The 25,831-nt window shown below is 41.2% G+C and overlaps 2 protein-coding genes across 5 annotated transcripts in view; one reads left to right on the top strand and one right to left on the bottom strand.

The window, feature by feature from the left end:
- On the top strand, positions 1 to 20,993 carry RBM22 (RNA binding motif protein 22). Of its 3 annotated transcripts, XM_020964241.2 has the most exons (11): positions 1 to 112; positions 511 to 564; positions 6,067 to 6,096; positions 6,656 to 6,788; positions 9,987 to 10,087; positions 10,200 to 10,372; positions 16,648 to 16,848; positions 18,351 to 18,515; positions 18,748 to 18,836; positions 19,058 to 19,189; positions 20,790 to 20,993. In XM_020964241.2, exons 1-11 carry the CDS (start codon positions 59 to 61, stop codon positions 20,918 to 20,920), a joined length of 1,263 nt encoding a protein of 420 aa, XP_020819900.1. In that variant the 5' UTR covers positions 1 to 58; the 3' UTR covers positions 20,921 to 20,993. The 3 variants fall into 3 exon arrangements, with proteins under 3 accessions (XP_020819900.1, XP_020819901.1, XP_020819902.1); XM_020964242.2 differs by lacking the exon at positions 6,656 to 6,788 and having other exon boundaries at positions 67 to 112; positions 511 to 710; XM_020964243.2 differs by lacking the exons at positions 6,067 to 6,096; positions 6,656 to 6,788 and having other exon boundaries at positions 67 to 112; positions 511 to 710.
- Positions 20,625 to 25,831, bottom strand: part of MYOZ3 (myozenin 3) — an 18,830-nt gene continuing 13,623 nt past the window's right edge. For both annotated transcript variants that reach the window (XM_020964246.2, XM_020964245.2), the window contains one exon: positions 20,625 to 23,773. In XM_020964246.2, coding sequence (XP_020819905.1) covers positions 23,602 to 23,773 — 172 coding nt within the window. In that variant the 3' untranslated portion in view covers positions 20,625 to 23,601. The remainder of the gene's footprint in view (positions 23,774 to 25,831) is intronic.

The raw sequence follows: 25,831 nt of genomic DNA on the forward strand, positions 1-25,831 counted from the left end.
GGCCGGCGCCGCTGCTCCTACTTCCGCCGGCAGCGCCGTGGCTGCCGCCACTTCCAAGATGGCGACGTCTCTGGGCTCCAACACCTACAACAGGCAGAACTGGGAGGATGCGGTAAGGGGCCCGCCTGGGGATCCAGGCACCAGGAGTCGCGGGGCTCGGGGGGGGGGGTTAGCGAGGCGACGGCAGTCCGCCCGCCGGGGCCGGAGGCGGGAGCTGGGCGGGGGCGAGGCCGAGGCGCCTCTGGCCCGGGGCAGGGAGGGAGGTGAGGAGGCCCCGACCCGAGGAGCTCGTGGGGCCTCGCTGGCGGGACCGGCGGAGCCGGAGCCGCGGCCTCGGAAGTCCTAGGGAGGGCGGGGGCCGCCGGGCCCTCCGTGCGCTCCTCCCGCCTCTCTCCCGCTGACCCCGCGTCAGGGGAGCCCGTGCCCCGCGTGGGGAAACTGAGGCTCGAGCGGGGCGAGGCGGGGGAAGGGCAGGCTTGACCCGGCTCTCTGTGTTTTGCCTTTGCCCAGGACTTCCCTATTCTGTGCCAGACGTGCCTTGGAGAAAACCCGTACATCCGGATGGTAAGTGGGAAGTGACCGCAGCCGCGAGGCTCCCCGTGTGTAGTGCGCGGCGCCTGAGGGTCCCTGTCAGCTCGCTTTGTTCAGCTGCTCTCCGGAAGGTGATAGGATCATGCAGCCCCCTTACGGGTGCTCTTTGCTACTTGAAGGTTAGAAAACATTTTTCTCTCACAGACCGTATGAAGCACGTGAGGCCAGCTCTTTCCACTGCGCTCTACGATGTAGCACTGTGTAACGTGGAGTTACTCTGTGAACGCTGTCTTGCGCTCGTCTTTGGAATTACCTCTCGATAGTTGACACCCAAGTGTTGGGATGAAAAATGATGAGCAGCACTGGGGCTGTGGGTCATAATAGTTGGGGATAGTTTCCGCAAGGAGGTGATCACTTAACCAAAACCCAGACAGAGTAGGGGATGAGGGTTTGAATTGGTGGAAGGAGAAGGACCTTCTTGGTAGAGTAGGAAACTTTTGGCATCTGATTAAAGTGTTTTGCATGAGTTTCTGATGCTGCGTAATGATAGTTCACGTTTACGTAGCCTTTTTAAGTTTATGAAATTGTCCTCACAGTCACCATCAGGTAAGTATGGCAAGTAACATCCCCATTTTTATTTGAGAACAGATGGGTAGTTTCATTGTTATAGGAAACTCCTAATGAGGAGAGTCTCCGCATCTGTGCAGATAGGTATTTCTTCTGCAGCTTAGGACTTAGTTGCCTAAGGCAGAGGTATCAAACTCAAGGCCTTCGGGCAGTTTACACTTACATCCCCAACAGATTGCTGTGGGAAATGTTGGGAAGAAAAAACTTGTTAAATACAGCACAATGCAGATAATGTTAATTTGTAGTTTTCTGAGACAACTTGGACCTGGCAGGAATTCTTTCTGTTTGAATTTGACTCCACTGACCTAGGCACTGAGAAGTTAAGTGAGTTACCCAGTGTCAAACATCCAGTGTTGTCAGAGACTGAACTTGAACCTGGCTCTTTATCTACACCTCACAACACTGTCATTAAGCATTTATTAGGTACCTGCTATGTGCCCAGCACTGTGCTGAGCGCTAGAGATGCCAAGAAAGGCAGAAGGTAGTCCCTGCCCTCACCATCTAATGGGTGAGATAACATGCAAAGTATGTACAAACGAGCTGTACACAGACTAAATAGGAAATAATCCATATAATTAAGAGGGATTAGGAAAGGTGTCCTGTAGAAGGTGGGTTTTGTCTGGGACTTGAAGGAAGAAGCCAGGAGGCAGAAATTTCCAGCCAGTGAAAATGCCCAGAGTCAGGAGATGAGTGTCTTGTTCAGGTAACAGCCAGGAGGCCAGTGTCACTGGATCAAAGACTGTTATAGGGAAGGAGGGGGTGTAAGGTATGAGTGGAAAGGGGAGGGGTCTAGGTTATGAGGGACTTTGAACATCAGATAATTTTATAGTTGATGCTGGAGGTGATAGAGAGCCACTGGAGTTTATTGAGTAGGGGGTCAGGGGTGTATGATGTAGTCAGACCTGTGCTTTAGGAAAATCACTGGCAGCCAAATGGAGGATGAACTGGAGTGGGGAGAGATGCAGGCCAGCCCACCAGCAGCTACTGCAGTATTCCCAAGCATGAAGTGAATGGGGATGAAGGAGGTGGCAGTGTCAGAGGAGAGAAGGGGGCATATTGGAGAGATGTTACAAAGGTGAAATTGACAGACTTTGGTAAGAGCTTGGATAGGGGTGATGAGAGATTGTGAAGAATCGAGGCTGACTCCTGGGTTGCAAGCCTGGGGGCCTAGAAGGATGGTGGTGCCCTTAGAAGTCTTTGGGAAAGTTGGAGGGAGTTTTTTGTTTTTTGAGGGGGAAAGATAATGACTTCTGTTTTGAACACATTGAGTTTGGAATGTCTGCTGGACATCCAGTTCTGATGTCTAAAGGCAACTGGAGAGGCAAAGCTTCCTATTTTATAGCCTCAGAGAAGTACAGTGACTTGTCCAAGTCACACCTGTTGAATGTTGGAGTCAGTGATTACATAGAGCAACTAAGTGATTGAGAAGGTTTGTTCTTAGCCTCAGAGGAGAGAACTACAGCTAGTATATGGCAGTTTTCATTTTAACAATGTACAGTAATGGAAGAGGCTGCTTCAAAAGATAGTGAGTTTGCTATAACTGAACATTAAGCAGAGGCTGGAGGAGTTGTCAGAATTGTTGGGGAAGGAAATCCTCTAAGGTATCTTCAATGGTGAGAAACCGTCGTCCTAAATTTCAGGCCCTGACATCTGTCCTTTAGCTCTACATTTCTAGGTACTTGTTGAATGTTGCCACCTTAGATATTGCTGACATCATAAACTTGGTATGTCCATATCATCTTTCCTGCCCACTCTCCTACCCCTAAACCTGAGCACCTTCTTTGTCTGCCCACATCATTCTTCTAATCACTCAGGCCTGAAACCTTGAAGTCCTTTTTTTTTCTTTTTAACTCCTTCCTCACCACCAGTTAGTTGCCACGTCCTCTCAGTCCTGCCTCTATATTCCTCCTTATTCTTATATTCCTCCTCTCCTTTCCACTATGTTTACCACTGCATTAGTTCATGCCTTATTACCTCTTCTAGTGAAATAGCCTTTTAACTGGTCTCCCAGCCTCTTATCTTTACTTTTTCCAATCCATTTTACTAATTCACAAGTCTAATCACATCAGTCCACTGTCCAAGCAACTTCAATGACTTTATACTAATTTTATGGCACAGTGTAAGCACATTGAACTAAGAGTCAGATCTAGGTTTAAATCCCAACTCTGACATATAGTAGCTGTGTTACCTTAGGCAGGTAACTTTTTACAAACTCAGATTCTTCATCTGTGTTTGAAGAAAGGGGTTATACAAGATCTTTAAAGATGCCTTTCAGCTCTCATAAGCTAAGAATCTATAAAGGGCCAACTCCTTAGCCTGGTATTCAAGGCCTCCACAAAGAGGCTTCAACATGTTCTCTAAGTCTCATTTCACACTTAATCCCAGTTATTTACTCTATATTCCAGCTATACTAGCTTTTTTTAACTGTTCTCCTATTTCTTCTTTTCTTGCCACTATTCTTCATACCCATAGTAAACCCTTCTTTGTCTCTCCATCTTCTGAAACTCATCTGTTCCTTGAAACTCCAGCCCATTTGTCATTTCTTTATCCTCTCAGCTAAGTGTTCTCTCTTCTTGAATCTCTCATAACACTTTTTTGGATCTCGTATATTATATTTTAAAGTATGTTACAGTCTTTTGTGTATCTGTCTTATTCTCTCATTAGATTGTAATAACTATAGCTAAATTATTACCTCATTGGATCTTCACAACCACCTTGGGAGGTTGGTGATGTTATTATCACCATTTTACAGATGAGGAAACTAAGGTAGCAGTTAAGTGACTTGCTCAGGGTCACCCAGCTAGTAATGTCTGAGGACATATTTGAACACAGGTCTTCTGATTCCAGGCCCACCAGTGTCTCCACTGAGCTACCTAGCTATGTCTTGTAAGCTTCTTGAGGGCAGGCATTATCTTATATTTATTTCCATTTCTCCAGAAACTAGCACAATGCCTTGTTTCTAGGAGGTATGTAATAGGTATATATGGAATTATTGAGCTTCATCATGACAATGACCCCATTAGATAGGCTGAGCAATTATCCCCATTTTACCACTGAAGAAACTGAGTCATTGAGTGACTTGCCTTAGATCATACAGCTCGGCTAGTAGAAGCATCATGGTGCAGTGAAGCATCCAACTTGGTGTTAGAGGCCTGAGTTCAAATCTTGCCCCTGTCACTTAACAGTTGTGTAGTTATGGATTGGATCCCTTAACCTTTCTAAGTTTTAGTTTTCTTATCTACAAAGTGGGTATAATGATACCTGCATTACCTGCTTCACAGGGTGATGAGTAAAGCATTCTGTAAGCCTTCAAATTCTGTATAAGTGTGAGTAGTAGTACTAGTAAGTGATTTAGCTGAGCTTAGGATCAGCGTGGTAGAGTGTAATACTGTTTCTGATGTACCAGCATGCTTCTAAATGTTGTGTGTCTCTTGCTATCTGTGTGTGTAAAGTAGTTTAATACATTAGCAATTGTAGGTGCCTGTATCTACATGGAAATGTATAAGCTCTTTTTATTATGTTAACTGACCAAAATATAGGATAAATACTTTTGGTTGACTTTCCTTTGGTGTTCATTGATTTGCTTTGAACTATTCATAGATTCGTACTTGGTCTCCCTGTGACCCTGGGCAAAGACATGAGTTACTCACCTCACAGGGTTGTTGTGAGGAAAGTGCTATAAAATCTGAAAGTGCTGTGCAGTGTGAGTTGTTACCATCATTTTTTACTGTTGTTATTTTTGTGCAGAGAATGGCTGGCGTAGTTTTTAGCCACATTGTAGAATATTTTGCACATAGCTTAATAAATGCTTGTTAGCTTCTGGATTGACTGACTGGAAACAGGGAGATACTAATTGAACCGTATAGGATTAGAAACTGGAACCTTCCCTTCCCTCCCAACCTTATGGTGGAGCTAAAAAGTAGTAGGGACTCCAGTTGGATGGTAGCTGATAGCAGTGGGAATAACAAGGGGGTGTATGACTATGAGAGAGGTAGTGTGGCAATGCATTTGACAGGGCTTCACGACTAATTGGGTATGTGGGATGAGGAAAAGGGAGGAGAAAGATAAAAACAGCAAAGTCATGAGTACATGAAGGTGGAAGAATGGTGTCGCCACTGACAGAAAAGGGACATCACAAGGAGCAGTTTTTAGGCCAAAGACTGAGCTCTTCTTTAGATAATAGTGAATTTAAGGTGTCAAAGGAAGAGCATCAGGTCGGAGCAGCGCAGCAGGCGGTTAAGTGTACAACACGGGAAGAGACGTCAGAGATCGAGATCGACTTGTTGTTTATCATCCACCGAGAGGCGAGATCATGAGAGGGCCTTCAGTAAACAAGATGTAGAGTGTAGAGAGAAGGAACTCAGAACAGTTGGCCATGGGAGGAGGGGGAAACACTTTTATTAAGGGCATAGAAAGAGTGAGAAGAGCTATCTTTGGAGATAAAGAATGGTCAGAGAGATAGAAGAAACAAGAGTAGAAATACCTAGAAAGGCAAGGGAAAGAACAAACCATTATAAAGGCTAAATCATTTAACAATGTGAGGACTGGAAAAAATACTATGGATTGGTAACAAAAAAGTCATGGTTGACCTTTGAGAGAGCTGTTTCTATATAATAGGGACAGAAGCCAGATTACAAGGGACTAAATAGTGAATACAGCTGCGGAAAATTGGGGGCAGAAAATGAAGTTTTAGTGTGATGGTAGCAATAAGTGGCCCTCCATTTCTTGGAGTTAGATCCTTAACTTTCCTGTGGCTTAATTAGGATTAGGTAGGATTCCTGAATAATTCAAACTAGGATAAATTATCCCTCTTTTTTTGTCCTCTTTTTGTCTTCAGAGAGCCAGGGATCCTAGACACATTTGCTGGGTTGTGTTCTTCCTAATAACTACAGTTTTCTTTTATTTCAGACCAAAGAAAAGTATGGAAAAGAATGCAAAGTAAGTTTATCTGCATTGGAGAACTTTCCTATTTTCTAGTAAAGTTGCCCTTAAAGATAATAAACTTAGAAAAACAGTAGTTATTTCTGCAAAGCTTTCCTATGCCATTTGTATCCTCTTTTTCTATAGATTATCTTCTAATGGTGTTGAGTGAAACCAAGCGAAGCTTTTTCTATAGATTATCTTCTAATGGTGTTGAATGAAACCAAGGGAAGCCTAACCATCTAAGGGCAAAAACTGATTCATCTTGTGTACAAAAAGGCAAAGAGAATTTGGACTTATTTCTTCTTAGCTACATCCTCCAGAATTGATCATACTTGTTGAGATAGTTAAGTTGGAATTCATATTAATTTTCCTCACAGATAAAAGGTGTTTTTGATCAGTGGTGGTTTCCTTAAGTTTTCCAGCATTATAAAGCAAGATTATTGAAACGTTAAACTCCAGCCCAACCCTCTTGGTTCAATAATTGTTCCGAAGTAGAAGGCCTTGCCTGTGAATAGGTAGTTGTACTAGTAGGTCTGGGACTGGGCCAGTAAAGGTCTCTGGCTTTGTGCTCCAGATTTGTGCCAGGCCGTTCACAGTGTTCCGCTGGTGCCCCGGTGTTCGCATGCGTTTTAAGAAGACTGAAGTGTGCCAAACCTGCAGCAAGCTAAAAAATGTATGTCAGACCTGCCTTTTGGACCTAGAATATGGTGAGTTTGTGTTGTCAGATGAACCAACCAGTGCCCTAGAAAATGGTCCCCCTTATTCTTCACCAATTCTGACCCCATCTCTGGTTCTAATCTAACCTTGGGGTTCAGTTCCAGGACCATTCTGGAGAGTGGTTTCATCTGATTGATACCTGAAGGTACAGTTTCTTCGAAGGACATTCTGGACCCACTCTAGATCTCACTTGGCCCTTAGTGAGAGCCCTGGAAGTAATTAGTTGTGACTCAAGGATAGTCTTAGTCCAAACTTCTCAGATGTGCACCCTTATAAATGAATTTGCACCAGATGGAGTGGCAAGTGAAGTCTGTCACATAGGAATTGTTCTCATATTGTGGGATTTTTCACGTACAACCACAACCCAGACCACGTCTAATTTTTTTTTTCATTTGCCTTGTTTCAGTTGAATTCTTAAGATTGTGCATTAGGATTTCCATAAAACGAACATGATGCTGTCACATTCCCACTGAGATCATGAGAATTTCAAAAACAACCACTTTAAAGAGCTGTTCTGGTTTTAGTTGAACCTTCCCTGATCTCAGTAATCTTTCCTACCCCTAAATTCTTGTGCATCTTTTCTTATTTATGTACATGTCTTATCTCTCCTATACTGGGTAGGAATTTCTGTAATGAATAAATGAAGAAAAATAACTTGTCAGAGGATTAAGAAGACCTAGAGATGCTAAGAAAGGGCAATGCTTTTGATAATACCAGTACAAGTTTTGGAAGCAGTTTGAGTGTCAGCATTTTAGGGAGTAGAGAAGAGAGCTGTAACAGTCAGAATGAATGCCTTTGTCCATGCCTCAGGCCAGCAACTTCTGAGAGATCCGATTCTGAGGAGATCTAATACTTTCTCTATTATGTTCACCCTCAATTATGCAAGACCTACCTTTCCAGCTTTATAGCACATCACTCCTCTTCTCATACTTCATTCCAGCCAAACTTTGAACCTAACATTCCATCTTCCACCTCTCTTCCTTCACATAAGCCATCTGTCACGTCAGGAATGCAGTCCTTCAAATTCCTTTAAAGTTCAGTTCAAGTGAAACTTTCCTTCATGGAATCTTCTTTGATTCCCTCTAATTATTTGCCCCCTGTCCCTAATCACATTGCCTTGTATTTACTTATATGTGTGTATATTGTATCCTTTAACTAGACTGTAAGTTTCTTTGAGGCAGAAACTTAATTGTTGTCTTTTTTGGAAGGGCCTGGAGATACATAGGAAATTTAGTTGAAATGAAACAACTGAAAACAATTAGTATGGGACTGTGGTCAAGATTGTGGTTGTTAATGAAAAATGCCACAGTAATAATTTTTGCTGAATGGGGAGAGAAGAATTTCAAGAGCCTGCACTGTGCATCAAGCTTGTACCTCTAGTATTTTGGAAAGGGGGGAAGACAGGAAAACCTAGCCAATGGGGAAAAGGTCTCATGCCCTTGTAATTCCTTGATTGTTAAGAATTAACACACCTGTAATTCCTACTACCAGGAATGCTGAGGCTGGTGGATTGCTTGAACTCAGGAGTTCTGAGCCACAGTAGGTCTAAAACCAATCAGGCATCTACAGTAAGTTTGGCACCAGTATGGTGAATCCCCCCCAGGAGTGGGGGTGAGAAGAATAACAGGCTGCTTAAGGAGAGGTGAACTGGCCCACATCTGAAACAGAGCAGGTCAAAGCTCCCGTGTCAATCAGTAGTGAGTGGGATCGAGCCCATGAGTGGGCACTGCTCTTCTAACCTGGATGAGGTAGGGAGACCCAGTCTTCAAAAGAAAGGGAAAAGAAAAATGATCTGTATATATCAATAAAAAGGACAGCTTTAAAAGTACCCTGAAGTTCTTATATACTTATTTAAGCTGTATATAAGTATGTGATTTCACATAGAATTCTCTTTTTCTGTTCTGCTTTATATTTGGAAATGTTTGTTTTTATTTTTATGTTCAAAAAAATTTTTTTTAATTCTAAAGAATTATCTGTATATTTATTGCCTGTGTTCAAATGATACTTAGAATAATCTGTGATCCTTATTTGACTGGACATAGGAAAGACGGTATTCTAGTGGTGATGAGAGTAGGACCCAGAGGTTTTCATATCACATAATAATGTGTATAGACATCTATAGATTCTGTTCTAGATAAAGGAAGCTTACCTCAAGTTTGCTAAATATTGTAATTTTTGTATCCAAAATTCTACAAATTAAAGTTGGCCAGTTATATTAATTGTTTGAAACTGAAGCTAACCCCAGCATTGTAATTTTAAATTTGGAGCCTACAAGCAAAATTGTTGGTGCAAATACATCTCTTTTCTTTGATGCAAGTATTAGAGGGCTTGTGCTTTTCAAAGCATATGCTTTGAATTAAAAGTAATACTTTCTAAGCTTGGTTTAATCTAACTTGGTTTTTTGGAGTCAAGTGATTAAAGTGTTGTCACATGAAAGAGTAATTAGATTTATTTTTCTCGGTACCAGAAGGTCAGAACTAGTGGATTGGAAGTTACAGGGAGGCAGTTTTCAGTTACAACAATTTGAGGATCCAAAAATGGAATGGCTGCCATAGAATATCATGAGAACTCTATAACTGGAAGTGTTCAAGTAGAGGCTAAATGACCACATATCAGGAATATTGTGGAAGTGGTTCCTGCTTCAGGTGAAAAATGGACTAAATGACTTCTGAGGTCCCTTCCAGCCCTGATGTTCTATAATTGTTCTGTAATCCTGTAAAACTAGTAAACATTGGGGCAGCTAGGTGGTGCGGTAGATAGAGCACTGGGCCTGGAGCCAGGAGGAGCTGGGTTTAAATCCAGCCTCAGACCAGACACTTGACATTTCTAGCTGTGTGACTCTGGGCAAGTCACTTAAGCCCAGTTGCCTCACCAGAAAAAAAAAATAGTACACATTACTAGATTTCTAGGTCAAAACCTGACATAATATAATCTTATATAACCTTATAATAAAAATTCTTTTTGATTAGAAGATTTCCAAGCCATGGCCACAACACTAACTTTTATTTCTGACAGTATTTTATGTGACAAGAGCAATATAAAAATTTGGACTATCCTTTACAGTGCCTTAAATATTTGAAAAAGTAGTCACTATCGTAAGTCTTAGTGCATATTCAATAGATGCAGTTTGTTGTTGAGACTTGTGGTTATTGCTGAACTTCTCTCTCAGCTCCCTTCTTTGATTTCAGGCTTACCTATTCAGGTCCGTGATGCAGGACTATCCTTTAAGGATGACATGCCTAAGTCTGATGTGAACAAAGAATACTACACCCAGAATGTTGAGCGAGAGGTATGGAAATGCTGTGGCTTCCTGAATGAAAGTGATGTGAAATGGGAGTTAGGAACTGGCCCCAGTCATCTCTGTCGGTGTGATCTCTCTTGCCTTTGGCATCTTCTTGTAGATTTCTAACTCTGATGGAACTCGGCCAGTTGGTGTTCTTGGGAAGGCTACAGCTACAAGTGACATGCTGCTCAAATTGGCCCGGACCACCCCTTACTACAAGCGGAATCGTCCTCACATCTGTTCCTTCTGGGTGAAAGGAGAATGTAAAAGGGGAGAAGAGTGTCCGTACAGGTATGAGAGGAGCCTCGCTTAAGAATTGCCCGGGGGGGGGGGGGGGGGGTTCGTCCATGTGAAAGGCAGTATGTTAATCTATTTAATAAGCGTCAGTTGCATGTAAGGCATTTATGAGAGACAGGTGGCCATAATGATTCAGGTCTCATCTCTTAAAACACGAGGGCCATGTGACTCATTTAAACTCTCAGTGTCCTGTGCGACTATGAGACTGTAGGATGTTGAACAGTTGCTGGTCTGCCATTGGTAGAGGAGTTTCCTCATCAGAAGTTCCTTATAATGATAGCTAGTTTTTAGGTTTGCGGAGTACTTTATACCTATTATCTTTTTTGTTGCTCACAACAACACTGAGGTGTGGATGCTGTCATCATCCCCATTTTACAGATGAAGAAACTTGAGTTTCAGTAAAGTTGTGACTTTCTCAAGGTCGCACAGCTACTAAGTGGCTGAAGCAAGCTTTAAATTTGAGTTTTCTCAAGTTTAGCAGCATATCCACTGCACCGCCTATGCCAGTGAAGTGACAGGTCAGGTCCAAGAATGCCAGGCACCACACTGTATAGTGTGTGCTCCCTCCCCCTGGTTACCGTGGAGACACCTGATGGGGTTTCTTTCTGAGGTCTTACCATTTAAGTGGTGAAGGGAGCAAGGGTACCTCATTGTGATGAATAGGAATTCAATTTAGCAAACGTTTTAAGTGTCCACTATATGGAGAGCCCAAAGTCTAGTCAGAGATTACAGCTTGGACACAAATAACTGATGCAGCAGAGATGTGATGATTGCCCATGTGTAACCTTTATCAGGCTGCTTGCCATCTGTGGGGGTGGGCAGAAAAATGTGTGTGTGTGTGTATCCAAATTCATATTTCTTATTGTTTGATTATACACACACACATTTCTTTTGTGTATGTCTCACCCTCATATTGAAAGTCATCAGAGTACTTGAAGTCACCAAGGATTTAAAGGGTAGACAAGGAAGAAAAGATGTCTCAGGACCCAATTTTGGAGAGTATTCTCTATTTTTTTTTATATTTATTCATTTATTTGTTTGTTTGCTTATTTATTTATTTGTTTTGCTGGGCAGTGGGGTTAAGTGACTTTCCCAAGGTCACACAGCTAGTAAGTGTCAGGTGTCTGAGGGCAGATTTGAACTCGGGTCCTCCTGACTTCAGGGCCAGTGCTCTATGCACTGCGCCACCTAGCTGCACCTTTGTGCTCAGGGAATACAAGAATAAAAACAAAAGTCCCTGCTGTTAAGGAGCTTTTCCATTCTATTTAGAAGATATAATACTGGAAGGGTAATGTTCACAGAAAGGCAAATACAAAGTAATTTCCAGAGGGAAAGACCTTATGTGAGAAGTGGTCCGGAAGCTAAGGAGTCTACAAGGCTTAGGTGAAGAGGGATATTCCAAATTGGGGATAGCCTGTCAAAGGTATGGCAAGAGATGGAGTGGGGTTTTTTTGTGGGAAACAGCAAATAGGCCAATTTGGTTCAAACATCATGTACGTGCTTGAGAGTAATGTGCAGGAAGCCTTGGAAAGCTAGGCTGGAGCCAAATTGATGGGTTTTAAATGCTGAAAGGAAAACTTTGTATTTTATCTTAGAGCAAGGGTTCTTAACCTGGATATGGATATGGGTACATTTCAGGAGATCATGAACTTGGATAAAAAAAAAATTACATCTTTATTTTTACTAACCTCTAATGGAAATTTACCATTTCCTTCGATTATGAATGTAGGCAACCAACATTATACTGAGTATGTGTCCATAGGCTTCACCAAATTATCAGAGAGATCCATTACCCATAAAAAAAGGTTTAGAACTTCCATCCTAAAGGCAGTAGAGAGGTGCTAGAGATTCTTGAGCAGAAGTCTAATATAGTCAAACCTGAGGTTTAGGAATATCGGTTTGGTTACTATGGTGAGAATGGATTGGAGAGAGGTTGGTCTCAGGGAGACTAAGAGGCTGTTGGAATAGCCCATATTAATGAAGATAAATAACGTCCTGAGCTAAGATGGTGGCCATGTGATTGTACAGGAGACAGATATAAAGATGTTGTGGAGGTAAAATCAACAAGACTTAGTGATTAACTTCTCTTCTTTACAAAATTTAAAGACTATGGGAACACTGTATATGTTGTCATTTGTTTGCTGTCAATTCTGCTAAATTGCCTTTTCCTTTGTATTCTTTATGACAAGGAGTGACCGGGGGAGGTACAGATATTTGGAAAGGAGAGCAATGTAAAATCAAAAATATCAATACTTTTTAAAAATGAATGTTTAAAAGACTTAAGCAATTGGATACCAAGAGTAAAAGATAAGGAAGAGTTAAGGATGACCCAAAAGTTGCAGACTTGGATACTAAAAGGATAATGTCTTTAACAGAAGTAGAAAAGTTAAGAAGATGGGGGAAGAAGGGATACAGAATAATAACTTTTGTTTTGGACATACTGACTTTGAGGTATCTATGGGGAACATCCATTTGGAAATGTGATGCAGGACAGGTGCTCAGGAGAGAGGCTAAGGCTGGACCTGAGAAATCAGTATCATCTGCATAGAGATGATCATTAAATCCATGGGAGATCCCAAGAGTGAAGTAGAGAAGGGAGAGCTGGCCTAGATTAGCACTACTGGGTATATGCACACATAGTGGGTAGGACATTGGTAATGATCATACACAGGAGAATGAAGAGTGGCCAGACATATAGGGAGAGAACTAGGAGAGGGCACGCTGTCTTGAAAAATCAGTGAGGAAGGAATATCCAAAAGGAGGGAAATAATTAGCAGTGTCGCATACTGCAGAGGAAGTCAGAAGGATAAGGACTTTAAAGAGCCACCAGATATGGTAAATAAGAGATTTAGTAACTTTGGAAAAGCAACTTCAGTTGAGAGATAAGGTTAGAAGACATATTTTAGGGAGCTGAGAAATGAATTGCAGGTAATAAACTTTAGTTGAATATAAGCAGCTTTTTTTCCTAGGAGTTTGGAAGTGAAAAGGGGAATGATCTAGCACAGTGGCTTAAAAATGGTGTGGTCAAATGATTTGTTCTTTCCTTACTTTAAGGATGAACATAGAGGTAGCAGACTGCAATAGAGAGGGAAAGATAGAAATTCAGAAAATGAGAGGGGATGATTACAAGGGCAAACTGCTGGATGAGATGGAAGAGACATGAGATCAGGGATATAAGTAGATTGGTTGTCCTTGCCAAATAAAGGGTTATTTGGTCGACAAACGTTTATTAAGCGCCTGCTATGTGCTATGTACACTTTTGCTAAGCACTATACCACTCTTCATAGACTAGAGTAAAAGAGGAGAGAATGTGGGATGATGTCAAGGATTTTGAGATAAAATGGAATAAGGCAGGAAAGAGAAGCTCATGGAAATGGATTCTGTTTTCTTTTTGTTTGTTTGTCTGTTTTTTAGTAAATCATAAGATGAGCCCAACTGCTGAGAATGGGCAAGGTTTATATGGGAGTTGTGAGAGAAAACCCCTTTGCAAAGGGGGTACCAAAAAAAAAAAGAACAAACTAATGAACAGGGCTAGCTAAAGAGAAAGAGATGAAGAAAGAAGCTGCTTGATTAGCTGAGAGAAAGAAAAAAGAGAAAGAGATAGATTACCAGATAAAACCCAAAAGAGAGAAGAGTAACAGACAAGAAGAGGGGACTGACCAGGAAGATTCAGGAACAATAGAACTCAATAACTTAGTGTTTGATAAAGTGGGAAATATAATTTACCTAGGGGAAAACTTCCTATTTGATAAAAACTGCTCAGGAAACTGGAAAGAAATCTAGCAGAAATTAGGCTTAATCCAACACCTTAAACCATATACCACAATACGTTCTAAATGGATACATGACCTTAATATTAAAGATCATACTATTTAAAAAATTAGAAGAGCTCTCACAGCTATGGATAGAAGATATTATGGATAACCACACAAGAGAAGCAATCACAAAAGATAAATTAGAACATTTTGATTGCATGAAACTGAAATGCTTCTGTACCAACAACTTTAATGCATCTAGTATAAGAAGAGAAGTGGTTGAATGAGGAAAAAAATCTTTTTAGCACATTTCTCTGATAAGAGTTTGGTATTTAAAATATTTTTTTAAATTAACAAATATATATACATACACACATATATGCACAGATATATAAACATATACATACATATATATAATGTCCATTGCTCAGTAGATAAGTGGTCAAAGGATATGAACAAACAGTTCTCAAAAGAATTGTAGAGTATTCACAACTGCATGAAAAAATACTCTTTAAAGCGTGATCCCTACTAATAAAAGAAATGCAAATCAAAACAACCCTGCAAATTAGCAAAAATGACAAAAAATGGCAACAGTTAATGTTATTGGGACTGTGGGAACATAAGTACACTAGGCCATTATTGGTAGACCTGGGAAATAGTACAACCATTTTCTAAAGCATTTTGGAATTATTCAAAGAAAGGTGACTAAAATGTTCGTATCCTTTGAACCAGAGACTTCATTACTGGACTTATACTCCAAGGAAGCCATCAATAAGACTACTAAAATCCCCATACATTCCACAGTGTTTATAGTAGCACTTTTTGTGGTAGCTAAGAATTGGAAACAGAGTAGATGCCTATCAATTGGGGAGTGAATGGCAAAACAAATTATGTACACGAATGTAATGGAATAGTACTGTGCTGTATGAAATGACGTGTGTAGTAAACATAGAGAAACATGAAAATATCTATTTGAACTGATGCAGAGTGAAAAAAGCAGAGCCAAGAACATAATAAACATAGTAATTGTGACAGTGTAAATGGAAAGAAAATGACACCAAAAAATTAAAAGTGTAACAAAATCATAAAAATCAAGTGGGAATCAGATGAAGAGATATGAGAAGACACCCCCCAGCCTACCCCTTTGTGGAGCTGGGAGGTCCACAAGGATTACACTTTATACATAGTTTGGGGCTTTTTCACTATATGAATCAGCTGTGCTCACTTTTTCTTTTTCCTCTCCAAAAGCAATACTATTTGTCATATGGGATGGCTCTCAGAGAGTAGAATGGAGAGGGATACCTGGGATACTATACTCATACTAAAAAAACAGAAAACACCAATAAAATCTAATATAAAAAAATGTTTAGATCGGGGTTTCTTCCCTTTTTTGTTGTTATGCACTCTTCTCAGAATAGTATTTTTAAATATATGAAATACATAGGATTACCACGGAAAACAATTACATCGAAATACGATTATCAAAGTTTGTTGGGGGGTTTTTTAAGGTCACAGACCTTAGGTTAAGATACCTGATTTGGAAGAATTTTAATAGGTTCAAAACTCACCTTGCAATTCTTGGAAATACCCACCATATATTTCACTAGTGCATCATACTCTGTGTTCAGTAAATACCTGGAGTCATTGGAACAAAAGAGCTTTGGGACAAATATTTGGGAAACGTAATAAAGGATTAAAATTAATAAAAAGGATTGCTATGCAACCTTGAGAGCCCAGTTGAAATTAACATGTGTTTATAGTGGACCTAGTCAGCAGTTTTATGATTTTTCTCCAGCTGCATTTTAGCAGCTCGAGAATAGGCATGAGGGAAGACAAATGGTAGAAACTGCCCAGGGTTGCCAGTTTGCAGGGTGGAAATAGTGAAAGGTCAAGGGAGGAAAAGTAGAAGAGAGGATATTATTGAAGCAGCTGACTGTAAGGAGGGAAGTATGGCTGCTAGAACAGAGTTAATAGACTGAAAGAACACTGAAAAACTAAGGGATTAAAAGTCATAGTTAAGGTAAGTAGTAAGGAAGTGGGAAAGGTAGAACAAGGAATTATGGCTAGCCCAAAGCATTTCAGAGTCCATACTCTTGGAGATGCAAAGTTTCTAGCGAGATCAAAGGTGTGATTATCCTCCTTCGGTGTCTTAAAGTGAAGTTGGACGTTATGAATTGAGGAATTGAGGGCACCAAAGGAGCAGTGTTGGAGAATTACAGTTAATAGGAAGGCTGAAGATGAATACAGAGTTGCATTTTGAGTTGGAAAGGAGCCATGTAGTCCTTCCCATATCTGAGCTAGATGGCAATACAAATGAGGAAGGGTACTAAGGGTGTTAAAAAAAAAAAAGGAGGAGGTTGTGCAACAGAGCTAATAGGGTGTGGTTTTCAGTTTTGATAAGCATTTTATGCTATTCTGTGACTTCTTTTGAAGTAAACTTATGATATGGCCTAATGGAATTTTGGCTTCCTTAGCTCTAAAGTCAGCATTGTTAATTTTCATCTTCCTTCGTAGACATGAGAAGCCTACAGACCCTGATGATCCTCTTGCTGATCAGAACATCAAGGATCGATACTACGGTATTAATGATCCTGTGGCAGATAAGCTGCTAAAACGGGCTTCAACAATGCCTCGCCTGGACCCTCCAGATGACAAGACCATCACCACTCTCTATGTCGGTGGCTTGGGAGATACAATTAGTGAGACAGATCTCAGGTATGTGCATCCATTTTAATTGGTTGAGGGACATACACCTCCCCACCCTCACTGACAAGGTAGAAAATACGCAGTAGTGACAGTAAGGGAAATTAAGGTAAGGCAGCAGATGGGGAGATTTATTCTTTGGGTTTATATTCTGTCTGGTGAACTTTTGTGATATGTCTGGGCACAAGGAGAAATGAGCAGTTTGTAAGTAATACCCTGATGCATTTCACATTTTAATATTCTGTTTACTTAATAATTTAATTTATTCAATAATTTAAGTTTAATAACATAACTTTGAAGAAAGGTGTATTAATGATGAAAGTTTTACGAGGTCCCCCTGACCACAGAGTATGTTGTTGTGGTTGTTCAGTTGTTTTTAATCACATCTGACTCCTCACTACCCCATTGAGGGTTTTCTTGGCAGAGATATTGGAGTGGTTGGCCATTTCCACCTCCAGCTCCTTTCGCAGATGAGGAAACTGAGACAGACAAGGTTAAGTGACTTGCCTAGGCTCATACAGCTAGTAAGTGTCTAATCCGGATTTGAACTCAAGTCTTCTAAGCCTAGCATTTTATCCACTGTGCCATCTAGCTGCCTAGTCACAGAATTGGTCCTGGTTAAATAAGGAATAGTGACAAAAATTGGAATGGTAGTCCCAAGGAAGTGGAGGCCGTATTTCTGAATCTTCCCTTAATGAGAAAAAAATAATGTGTAACTAACCACGAGCCTGGCTGTTTGCTGTACCTTCTTTTCTTTGGAAAAACATTATGGATGGTGTAGAAACACAGGAGGTTGCAGAAGCAAGGCATCTCCATAGAAAACTGTAGAGTTCTCCTCTGTCCTCGAGTAAAGAAGTATAGCTAATATTTTTCTTCCCTACTAGGATTCCAAGATGATAAGACTGGCAGAGGGGGTTAGGATGATAACCAAGGACTGTGGGGCGGGGGGAGGGGGGAATAAAGGAAAAGGTGAGCCTTTGTCTCAGAAGTTTGCCCTGAGGAGAGGAAGAGGACTTCTGTATCTCTTAAGGAACATTCGCCCTACCTTGTTTTTTGGTTTGGTTTTTTTGTTTTGTGAGGCAGTTGGGGTTAAGTGACTTGCCCAAGGTCACACAGCTAGTGAGAGTTACATCTGAGGCTGGATTTGAATTCAGGTCCTCCTGACTTCAGGGCCAGTGCTCTATCTACTGTGCCACTTACCTGCCCCTGCCCTGCGTTGTTGAGTTTATTTCATTTCAAGTCAAAAGCAAACCCACGTATCCACACTATCTACCCAGCAATAAAAGCAGTCTAGTTGGTTGGCACTCCTCTTTTGCTCTTTCTCTTGGGAGCCAGGGTGAAGAAAGAGGAATGGTGGAGAAATTCCCCAGGGGTCACCAGGTGGCCATCTTCTCTATAGCAGTAAAAGAGTTCATCTGTTTTCAGTCTGTTGGAGATATGTGTCATTTTGGGTAACCATGCTTTGTGTTTAACTGAAGATAGACTCAGATTTGTCCATCTTTCTGTCCACATAGAAATCACTTTTACCAGTTTGGTGAGATCCGAACAATAACAGTTGTGCAGAGGCAGCAGTGCGCTTTCATCCAGTTTGCCACGAGGCAAGCTGCAGAGATGGCTGCTGAGAAGTCCTTCAACAAACTGATTGTAAATGGGCGCAGGCTTAATGTGAAATGGGGCAGGTGAGATTCGTGTTTATACTTGTCTTTTAACAAGTTTGTTGTTGGTTTTTGTTTGTTTGGTTTTTTGAGAGACTGCAGTGTAGTGAGCTGTATATACAAGCTTAGAATGTCAGCATTCACTTCTTTGAATATTGGTGGATTCAGGGGTAGCCTAGAGAGCAGTAGTAGGCAGTGTTTTTGTGTCTTCTTGCTCAGCATCATATGATGGTTTTTATTTTGTTGTACGTTGTAGATCTCAGGCAGCCAGAGGAAAAGAAAAGGACAAAGAAGGAACCACAGACTCTGGAATTAAGCTGGAGCCTGTCCCAGGACTTCCTGGAGGTAAGAATGTTTCTATTCCATTGCTTGCTGGAATATTAATAACAGCCGGCTTGTTGCTCTGAATAGTAAATAAATTTCCCCCGTGACAGGTAGCAACAACTTCTAGAGCTCCCATTAGTAAAGAATAGAAATAATGGGAGGAAGCAGTGGTTAAATACTCCCATTTTGGCTTTCCTGCACTGAACATTATTGTATCTAACTTGTGTCATTCTCTTCTTTAGCTCTTCCTCCTCCTCCAGCAGCTGAAGAAGAAGCCTCTGCCAATTATTTTAACCTCCCTCCCAGTGGTCCTCCAGCAGTGGTTAATATTGCTCTTCCCCCTCCTCCTGGAATTGCACCTCCTCCCCCACCAGGTAAAACCTTCCTTTACAAAAGTTTCTCTATCGGCCTCTAGCCCAGAAGATAAGGGACTTCTTATAGTCCTGGGTCTGCCTGGGTCTGTCCTCAATTTCCTTCCCTACAAAATAAGGTCCTTCCAGGTCTAAGCTCCTTCCAGTTCTAACATAAGATTTTAGAATTCTCTGATGGCTCTTTATTCCTTCTAGAATAAAATATGAGCCCCCTGTTTGGACTTTAAAGCCCTTCACAGCCTGGCCCCAACCTACTTTTCTTACACTCTGCAGTCCAGCCAAAGTTGATAGGGTGCTCCATCTCCTGCCTCCATCCCTTTGCACTGGCTGTTCCCCTCTCCTCAAGCACCACCTCCTACGTGAAGCTTTTCCTGATTCTTTCTTCTAGGTGCTAGAGCTGTTCCTGCTGTTTTTTATTTTTACTTATTTTGCATAAACTGAGGGATCTATCATCTCCCCCTTGCCCTTGTGGGCTCGGACTGTTTTATTTTTGCCACAGAGTAGACACTTGATAGGTGCTTGTTAATTGATCAGTAGAACCCCAGTCAGTCCAGATTTTTATGCTAGTTTTGTTTCAAAATACAGCATGACACATAAAAATTATCTCATCAGTTAATTGATCTCTACTTTGTTTTATAAATCACAGTCTGCAACACTATCCAAAAGAATGGCCCTTCCCTGAAACCAAATCTTCAGTTTTCCTTTATAAAGTGTCTGTTATACACAGGGCACAGAACTGGGTGTTGTGGGCACACCGTCCTCATGTTTGCAGCTTAGAGGATACTAAAAAAATGCTACCAGTTAAAGAATATGCAAATGCTTTAAGTATGAAGGAAGAGATTGCTTCTTGGACGTGATTGGCATCTTAATAAGGAGGATATAGAAAGGTCTGGAAGAATATCATTGGGTCATGTCTTATCTTCTTGTTCCCCTACTTCCCCAAATACCCACACTCTCCACTTACCACCACATCCTTTGGGTTTATTTTACAGAACTCCACAAAGTTAATCCTGACCTGCTGATATGTTTATTTTCTTTCTGTGCCTTCAGCTTTCCTGTAATATCACCAAGCCAGCTAATAGTTTTGCCATAATGTGTGCTTACTGGTTTATTCAAGGTTCTATATAGGACTTTGCTAACATCCTGTAATGTACTGCTTAATAGACATCAGGAAAATTTGGTGTATAACAAATCTTTCTTTGGCTATAACTCTAAAACTTGTTAAAAAAAAAAATCTTATTCCAGTCTGCCATTCAAAATTGCAGCTAGTGAAAGAGGCTTGGATCAATTTTAATGTCATCCCCAAGTCCTAATCAAACCTTGCCTGGCAGACTGCTTCAGGCTACTCCTGCTCAGGAAGCCTTGAACTCTAGGTACCCAGAGGATGACTTTCAGCCCCATCAGAATCATAGGAGGAGAAAAGCTGAGAGAGAACAAGTAGGTGGATAGACATCTTTAATTCTGGAAGCTGTCTTGGAAGTCAGTGTTTCATTAGGCTTAGTTTGGTTTACATATTGCTGCTTTAGACTGGGAGAGAAATGAAAATTATCAAAGATTTTCAAGAGAGCTGAAAATTGACACATCTGTTCCTTCCCATCTGCAGGTTTTGGACCACACATGTTTCACCCAATGGGACCACCACCTCCCTTCATGCGAGCTCCAGGACCCATCCACTACCCATCTCAGGATCCCCAGAGGATGGGGGCTCATGCAGGAAAGCACAGCAGTCCCTAACATCCTGCTACAGTGGTTGGGCTCTGAGGAGGAAAGGCGCTTTAGAAATGTAATAAATAAATCTTGGAGTAAATATTTTTTTCCTTTGTAAGTTTCCCTGGTAGCATATAACATGCTAAGATATGGGCAAACAGAGAGCTGGAACTGTGTTCCTGAGCACGGAGCAGGTGGAGGAGCCCTGCTAACCTGATAGTAACAAATATGGTCACTAACGTAACAGTGTCCTTTGCCTTCTTAACCACACAGGAAAAAAGAGGGTCAGAGTGAGGGTGGAGCTTCTAGGAACCTTAAGGAGAGTTGGGATTCTAATTGTATGTATTTCTTTGTGTGTTTGGGGTTTGACAAACTTTGACCTGGGGTGAAAGCAAACGTTTGACGATATTTTTGAAATAATTCTTTTGCTTGTCATTAAGGAGATTCGTTATTATTTCCCTATCACCCAAGGTCAGGCTTTGAAATCAAACACCCCTAGATATTTTCTTTCCTCTTTTGTCCTCCTCTTGCTAAAGGAACCTCTGCCAACAGAACAAAACCAGCTTCTTTTCAGTCTTAGGAAAGCTTTTGCTTATGTTCTGCCATCCAAAGTGGCCGATCTCTTCACAGAACTTTGTGGCCTGCATTGCTAATTTATGCCTCCTCTCATGAGAGAGAAGTTAACGTTTCTAACTGTGAAATGAACAAACCTTTTGTTTTGTTTGTATGGGTGAGCTGTGACTTATGGAGGGATCTTTGTTGGACTTGCACCTTCATGTGTTTCTATCTGATTTTCTGCTGCTGCATAGGAGGCTGTCTATCACTTTTCTCGTTATAGAAATGTTGCTTGGATGTAACTGAATTGTAGACAAGTGGAAAAGGTAAAGGAAATGAGACCTGTTCTCAATTTTAGAATTTTTTTAAAAAGCTATTAAAATGGGCCAGTTTTTCCACATGTTGTCATGAGCATATTTCCAGTTTTCTGTAGCGTTTTCTTCCATCTTTGGTGGCTAGTGTCTGTGGGTTAATGGAAGCGACCCCAAAATTACCCATCTCTGAAGTGCATTTCTATAGCACTTTTTTGCTTTTCAAGGCACTTTCAACTCTGCTTGAATTTTATCCTCATGAAACAGCCCTGTGGGGAAGGTAAGGAAGGGATTCTTCTCCCCATTTTCTAGGTGAAACCTAGGATATGCCAATGTGACAGTCATAAAGCCTGCTTACTGATAATTGGCTTCCTCTTAGTCTGCACAGATCTTGTAGTTGTTTAAAGGGAGCATCGTGGACTTTTCTCTCCAGAGTCTTTGGTTAAAAATCTCAGTTGGGTTTCAGGTGTGTTGAATGGATAATATTGTTTCACCTATAAATTGAGATTTGCATCTGTGCTCTACCCAACACCTTATTTTTGCCTGGCAAGATGTACATTCTTAAGTAACCAGTAGGACTAGAGGCTCTCAAGTTTGCATTTCTTTAAAATGCTATGAAATTTTCGTTTAGATGGGTATATTGGATTTTTCTGATGAGACTGTTCCTTAGACTAAGAAAAGAGAAGCTCGGAGCTGAACACAATGGCCTCCACACACCTGTGATCAGACACCGAGAGAGTTAAGCATATGCGCCATTTGTTGTAGAGGAGATTGAATTTCCTTTCTGCCTTAGCCAGGATACTCTCAAAATTCTTTCCCTCGAATGTTAAAGAGGCCTTTGGGTCAGAGAATCAATAGAATTTGTCCACTGGCATTAAATGGTAAACTGTGCTACCAAAGGCAGCATATGCTTGCACAAAAGCTAATTGTCTTCCTAGGCCTTTTTCTAGTTATATTGCTACAGTCAGACTTAAGAACCAACCTCTAACCATTGAGTGTCTCAGTCTCACAGTGGATAAATTTTGCTGCTCTGTCACTTTTTACTAGGATAACTCAGTACCAGCATAGGTTACACATAAGTCTTTCTCCCTTTACCCTTTCCATCTCCCCAGCATATGTGACATCTATTTTAATAATTGGTCTCCACTTCATGGGCAAAGAACTGCTATCTTAAATACAGAGCTAAGCATAGAACTTCCTGATCCATTACAGTAAGATGCAGTGAAGGTACAGAAAGGCCCGCAAGAAAGGAATTCCATTCATGCATCTTCTGCAGTAGGGCCTAGCAATCATTCTCCCGTTTAACTGCGAATTCTGAAATCAAATACTGTTTCTTGCCAGGGGGAAAGGGAAGTAAAGTTCACCTGGCAGACTTGGCCCATTAAGAAGGTTGATACATCAGTGAGAGACTTTCTTTGTCCTATGGGCTTAGGTCGTTCCATCACCCACAGGGATCTCACGGCATATTTATGGAAGAATTTTTAAAGCTGCTTTGCTATAAAAGTAACATCTTTCTTGAGCATTGTGCTACAGTTTTTAAAAAACCCACTAAGGCAAGGCTTGGGCTATCATTGATTAACCCTATTTTGTTTAGACTAACTTTCTTTCCTTCATTTTCCTACTTTGCTAGGGCCCATAAGAACCTCAGTTTGGGAGTAAGATAGGACCCAAAGTATACGGATCTCTCACATGAGAGGTAGAGTTGGACTTCACTTATGCAGAATTCAGAATGTGACCCGTGGCAGAACTACTGGCATGTGTAACCAGTGTTAGTACACTATCTCTGTACCTACTAACAGGATAATAAAGCAAAGCAGTAGAAATACAGGAATTAATATCAAGTCACAGTTCCTCAGACTCCAGAAGGGACCGCACCCAGCCTTGGGCTACTCGGTTGAAACTAGGTCTGTAGCTGAGGAGATCCAGGCCACTTACGGGCTCTTTAGGGATGAGGGGTGTATCCGTTTTGGGGAATGTCTCAGAGATGAGGGGTCCTCCAAATGGCATTGGTGTCCTAGGAAAACAAAAAAATAAGATCTGACCTTTGTATGAACCATGACTGAGCCATCATTGACAGACTGTATGGTTTTGTAGGGGAAAGAGAGGAGATTTCTCTGGTAGTAGAGATGGATTTTGCCAAGTTATCCACATGCCAAGAGTCTGTGACTGTCACACAGAGTACTGGTCAGAAAGAGACTTGAGTTCTAATTCCAACCTCTGCCACTAACTCATTGTGTGACTTTAGACAAATCATTTTCCTTCTCTGGGACTGGACTGTCCCATCTACAGAAGAAAAAATTAGAATTGCATGATCTGTAAGGTCCTCTTATCTCCAAGGCATTTTGTAACATTCTTTGTTCTACATACCAAGGCCCTTCCAGATATGACATTCTTTGTCTCTAGAGTTTTCTTATGTGCAAAACTCACTATCCAGATTATCACAGTGTTTTAATTGGTGGTTAAAATAACTGGCAGATGAAGCGTTGGTGTTTCTGGAATGAACTTAGGAGGGATGGAAAAGAAGCCTTTCCTGCTTCACATTGCTTATTCTTAGACAAAAATAAACAGAAACCCTGGAGAAGAGAAATGTACTATGCATGCAGTCTTTTTCTCCCACTGTTTTTGGGCAGGTAGGAAAATTTCCTGATTAGAAACGAAAAAACACTGTTGACTTTTCATGGTGAGCCTACAAATAGCAGGTTTGGGTAGCTCATTCTTCCAGAGCCCCATGTTACTGGCCAAAGACAAATTCTCACCTGATCAGACCTAGCCACAGTAAGATTGAGAGCTGAAAACTAGTGCCCAGAAGAAATCTTAGCTTAGGCAGAGTGTGCTCTGGCCTATACTTCTACTTTAAATGCAGCAATGTGATTGCTCACAGCAGTAAGCTTAGAGATTTTCATCCTAAGCACTGGGAGTTAGGTGTGGGTATTGACTGTCTGTTTAGAGTTTTAAATAGAAGAGCAGACAGAGCAGTGAAGGGCAGCACTTCGCAAAGTTGGTATTAACATGAGGTGAGCACATCCTGTGTTAAAGAAGAAGCCATGTCACCTGTCTTCCATTCCCCCAAAATTTCACAGGTGAGCACCATACCATTATGCCAGCTTGGGTTTGGTCATGATATATGACATCCTCATAGCTGGGGAAATGGAAGAAGGAGGGAAGGGAGGAACTGAAACACTCCTTATTGTCCCAGCTTAAAAGGTAGCCAAACTAAAGCCCGAAGAGTTACTGTTTCTGTCACCTTTTTCCTCAAACTCTAGCTCATCCTTCTGGGACAGCTCATGCTCAGGAAGCAAAACACCATCCCTAGATAAACCTACCCAATATATTCTACGTGAGCTATAATTTAAACAAGAACATATTGATCTCCTGTATGTATAAGGCCTTTTTCTTAGTACTTGGGGGGGAAAGATGAGGAAGATGTGACACCTTGGTTGTAAGGAGAATAAGACATGGGCATAAATCAGGACAGTACATGATAAGAGACATAAAAGTAAGTGCCAAAGAAAAAGTGCCTTGGGCTGGGGGAATTTGGGAATCTTTGATAAGGTTATAGATTTTAGAGCTGAAGTGTCCTTAGAGGCCATTTCAGCCACGGCCCTCATTTTACATTTCACAGAGGAAGGGGCATTTAACCAGGGCCTTGAAAGATAGGATTTCAGTAGGCATAGATCGAGGGAAAGTAGAGAACAAGGACAGTCCAAGTGAAGGGAACAGTGAGCAAAAGCAAGGCAAAAAAGCGCTATTGGTGTCCTCAGGGAGCAAGGGAGCTTCTAGATGAGTGAATGAAACATGGTCTAAGAGCTTCCTGTGTGCAAAGCATTGAGGGTCCAAATAGAAAAGTGAGCCAGTGTTTGCTCTCCAGGAGCTCACGTTCTAATGGGAGAGAGAACACATGGGGAAGTTTTCAGCTGTGAGACAGATGCAGAAGTGCCATGGTCTGTAGGGTACGGCAGTGAAGTATGTTTTTTAATTTGGCTAATGTATAGAATAAAGAACAGCAATGATAGTCTAGAAAGATTAACATGCTGGAATTTAGACCTCCTTTTACAAAGGAAGAATTTAATAT

This window comes from Phascolarctos cinereus, unplaced genomic scaffold (genome assembly GCF_003287225.1).
Source record: "Phascolarctos cinereus isolate Bilbo 61053 unplaced genomic scaffold, phaCin_HiC Scaffold_2;HRSCAF=192, whole genome shotgun sequence".
Classification (NCBI taxonomy): domain Eukaryota; kingdom Metazoa; phylum Chordata; class Mammalia; order Diprotodontia; family Phascolarctidae; genus Phascolarctos; species Phascolarctos cinereus.

Bases quoted from the DNA above. Each gene is read 5' to 3' on its own strand.
- RBM22 (XM_020964241.2), top strand. From the start codon at position 59: ATGGCGACGTCTCTGGGCTCCAACACCTACAACAGGCAGAACTGGGAG. The intron at 18,837-19,057 runs GTAAGAATGTTT...TCTCTTCTTTAG, and splicing joins TGTCCCAGGACTTCCTGGAG to CTCTTCCTCCTCCTCCAGCA. The intron at 19,190-20,789 runs GTAAAACCTTCC...TCCCATCTGCAG, and splicing joins TGCACCTCCTCCCCCACCAG to GTTTTGGACCACACATGTTT.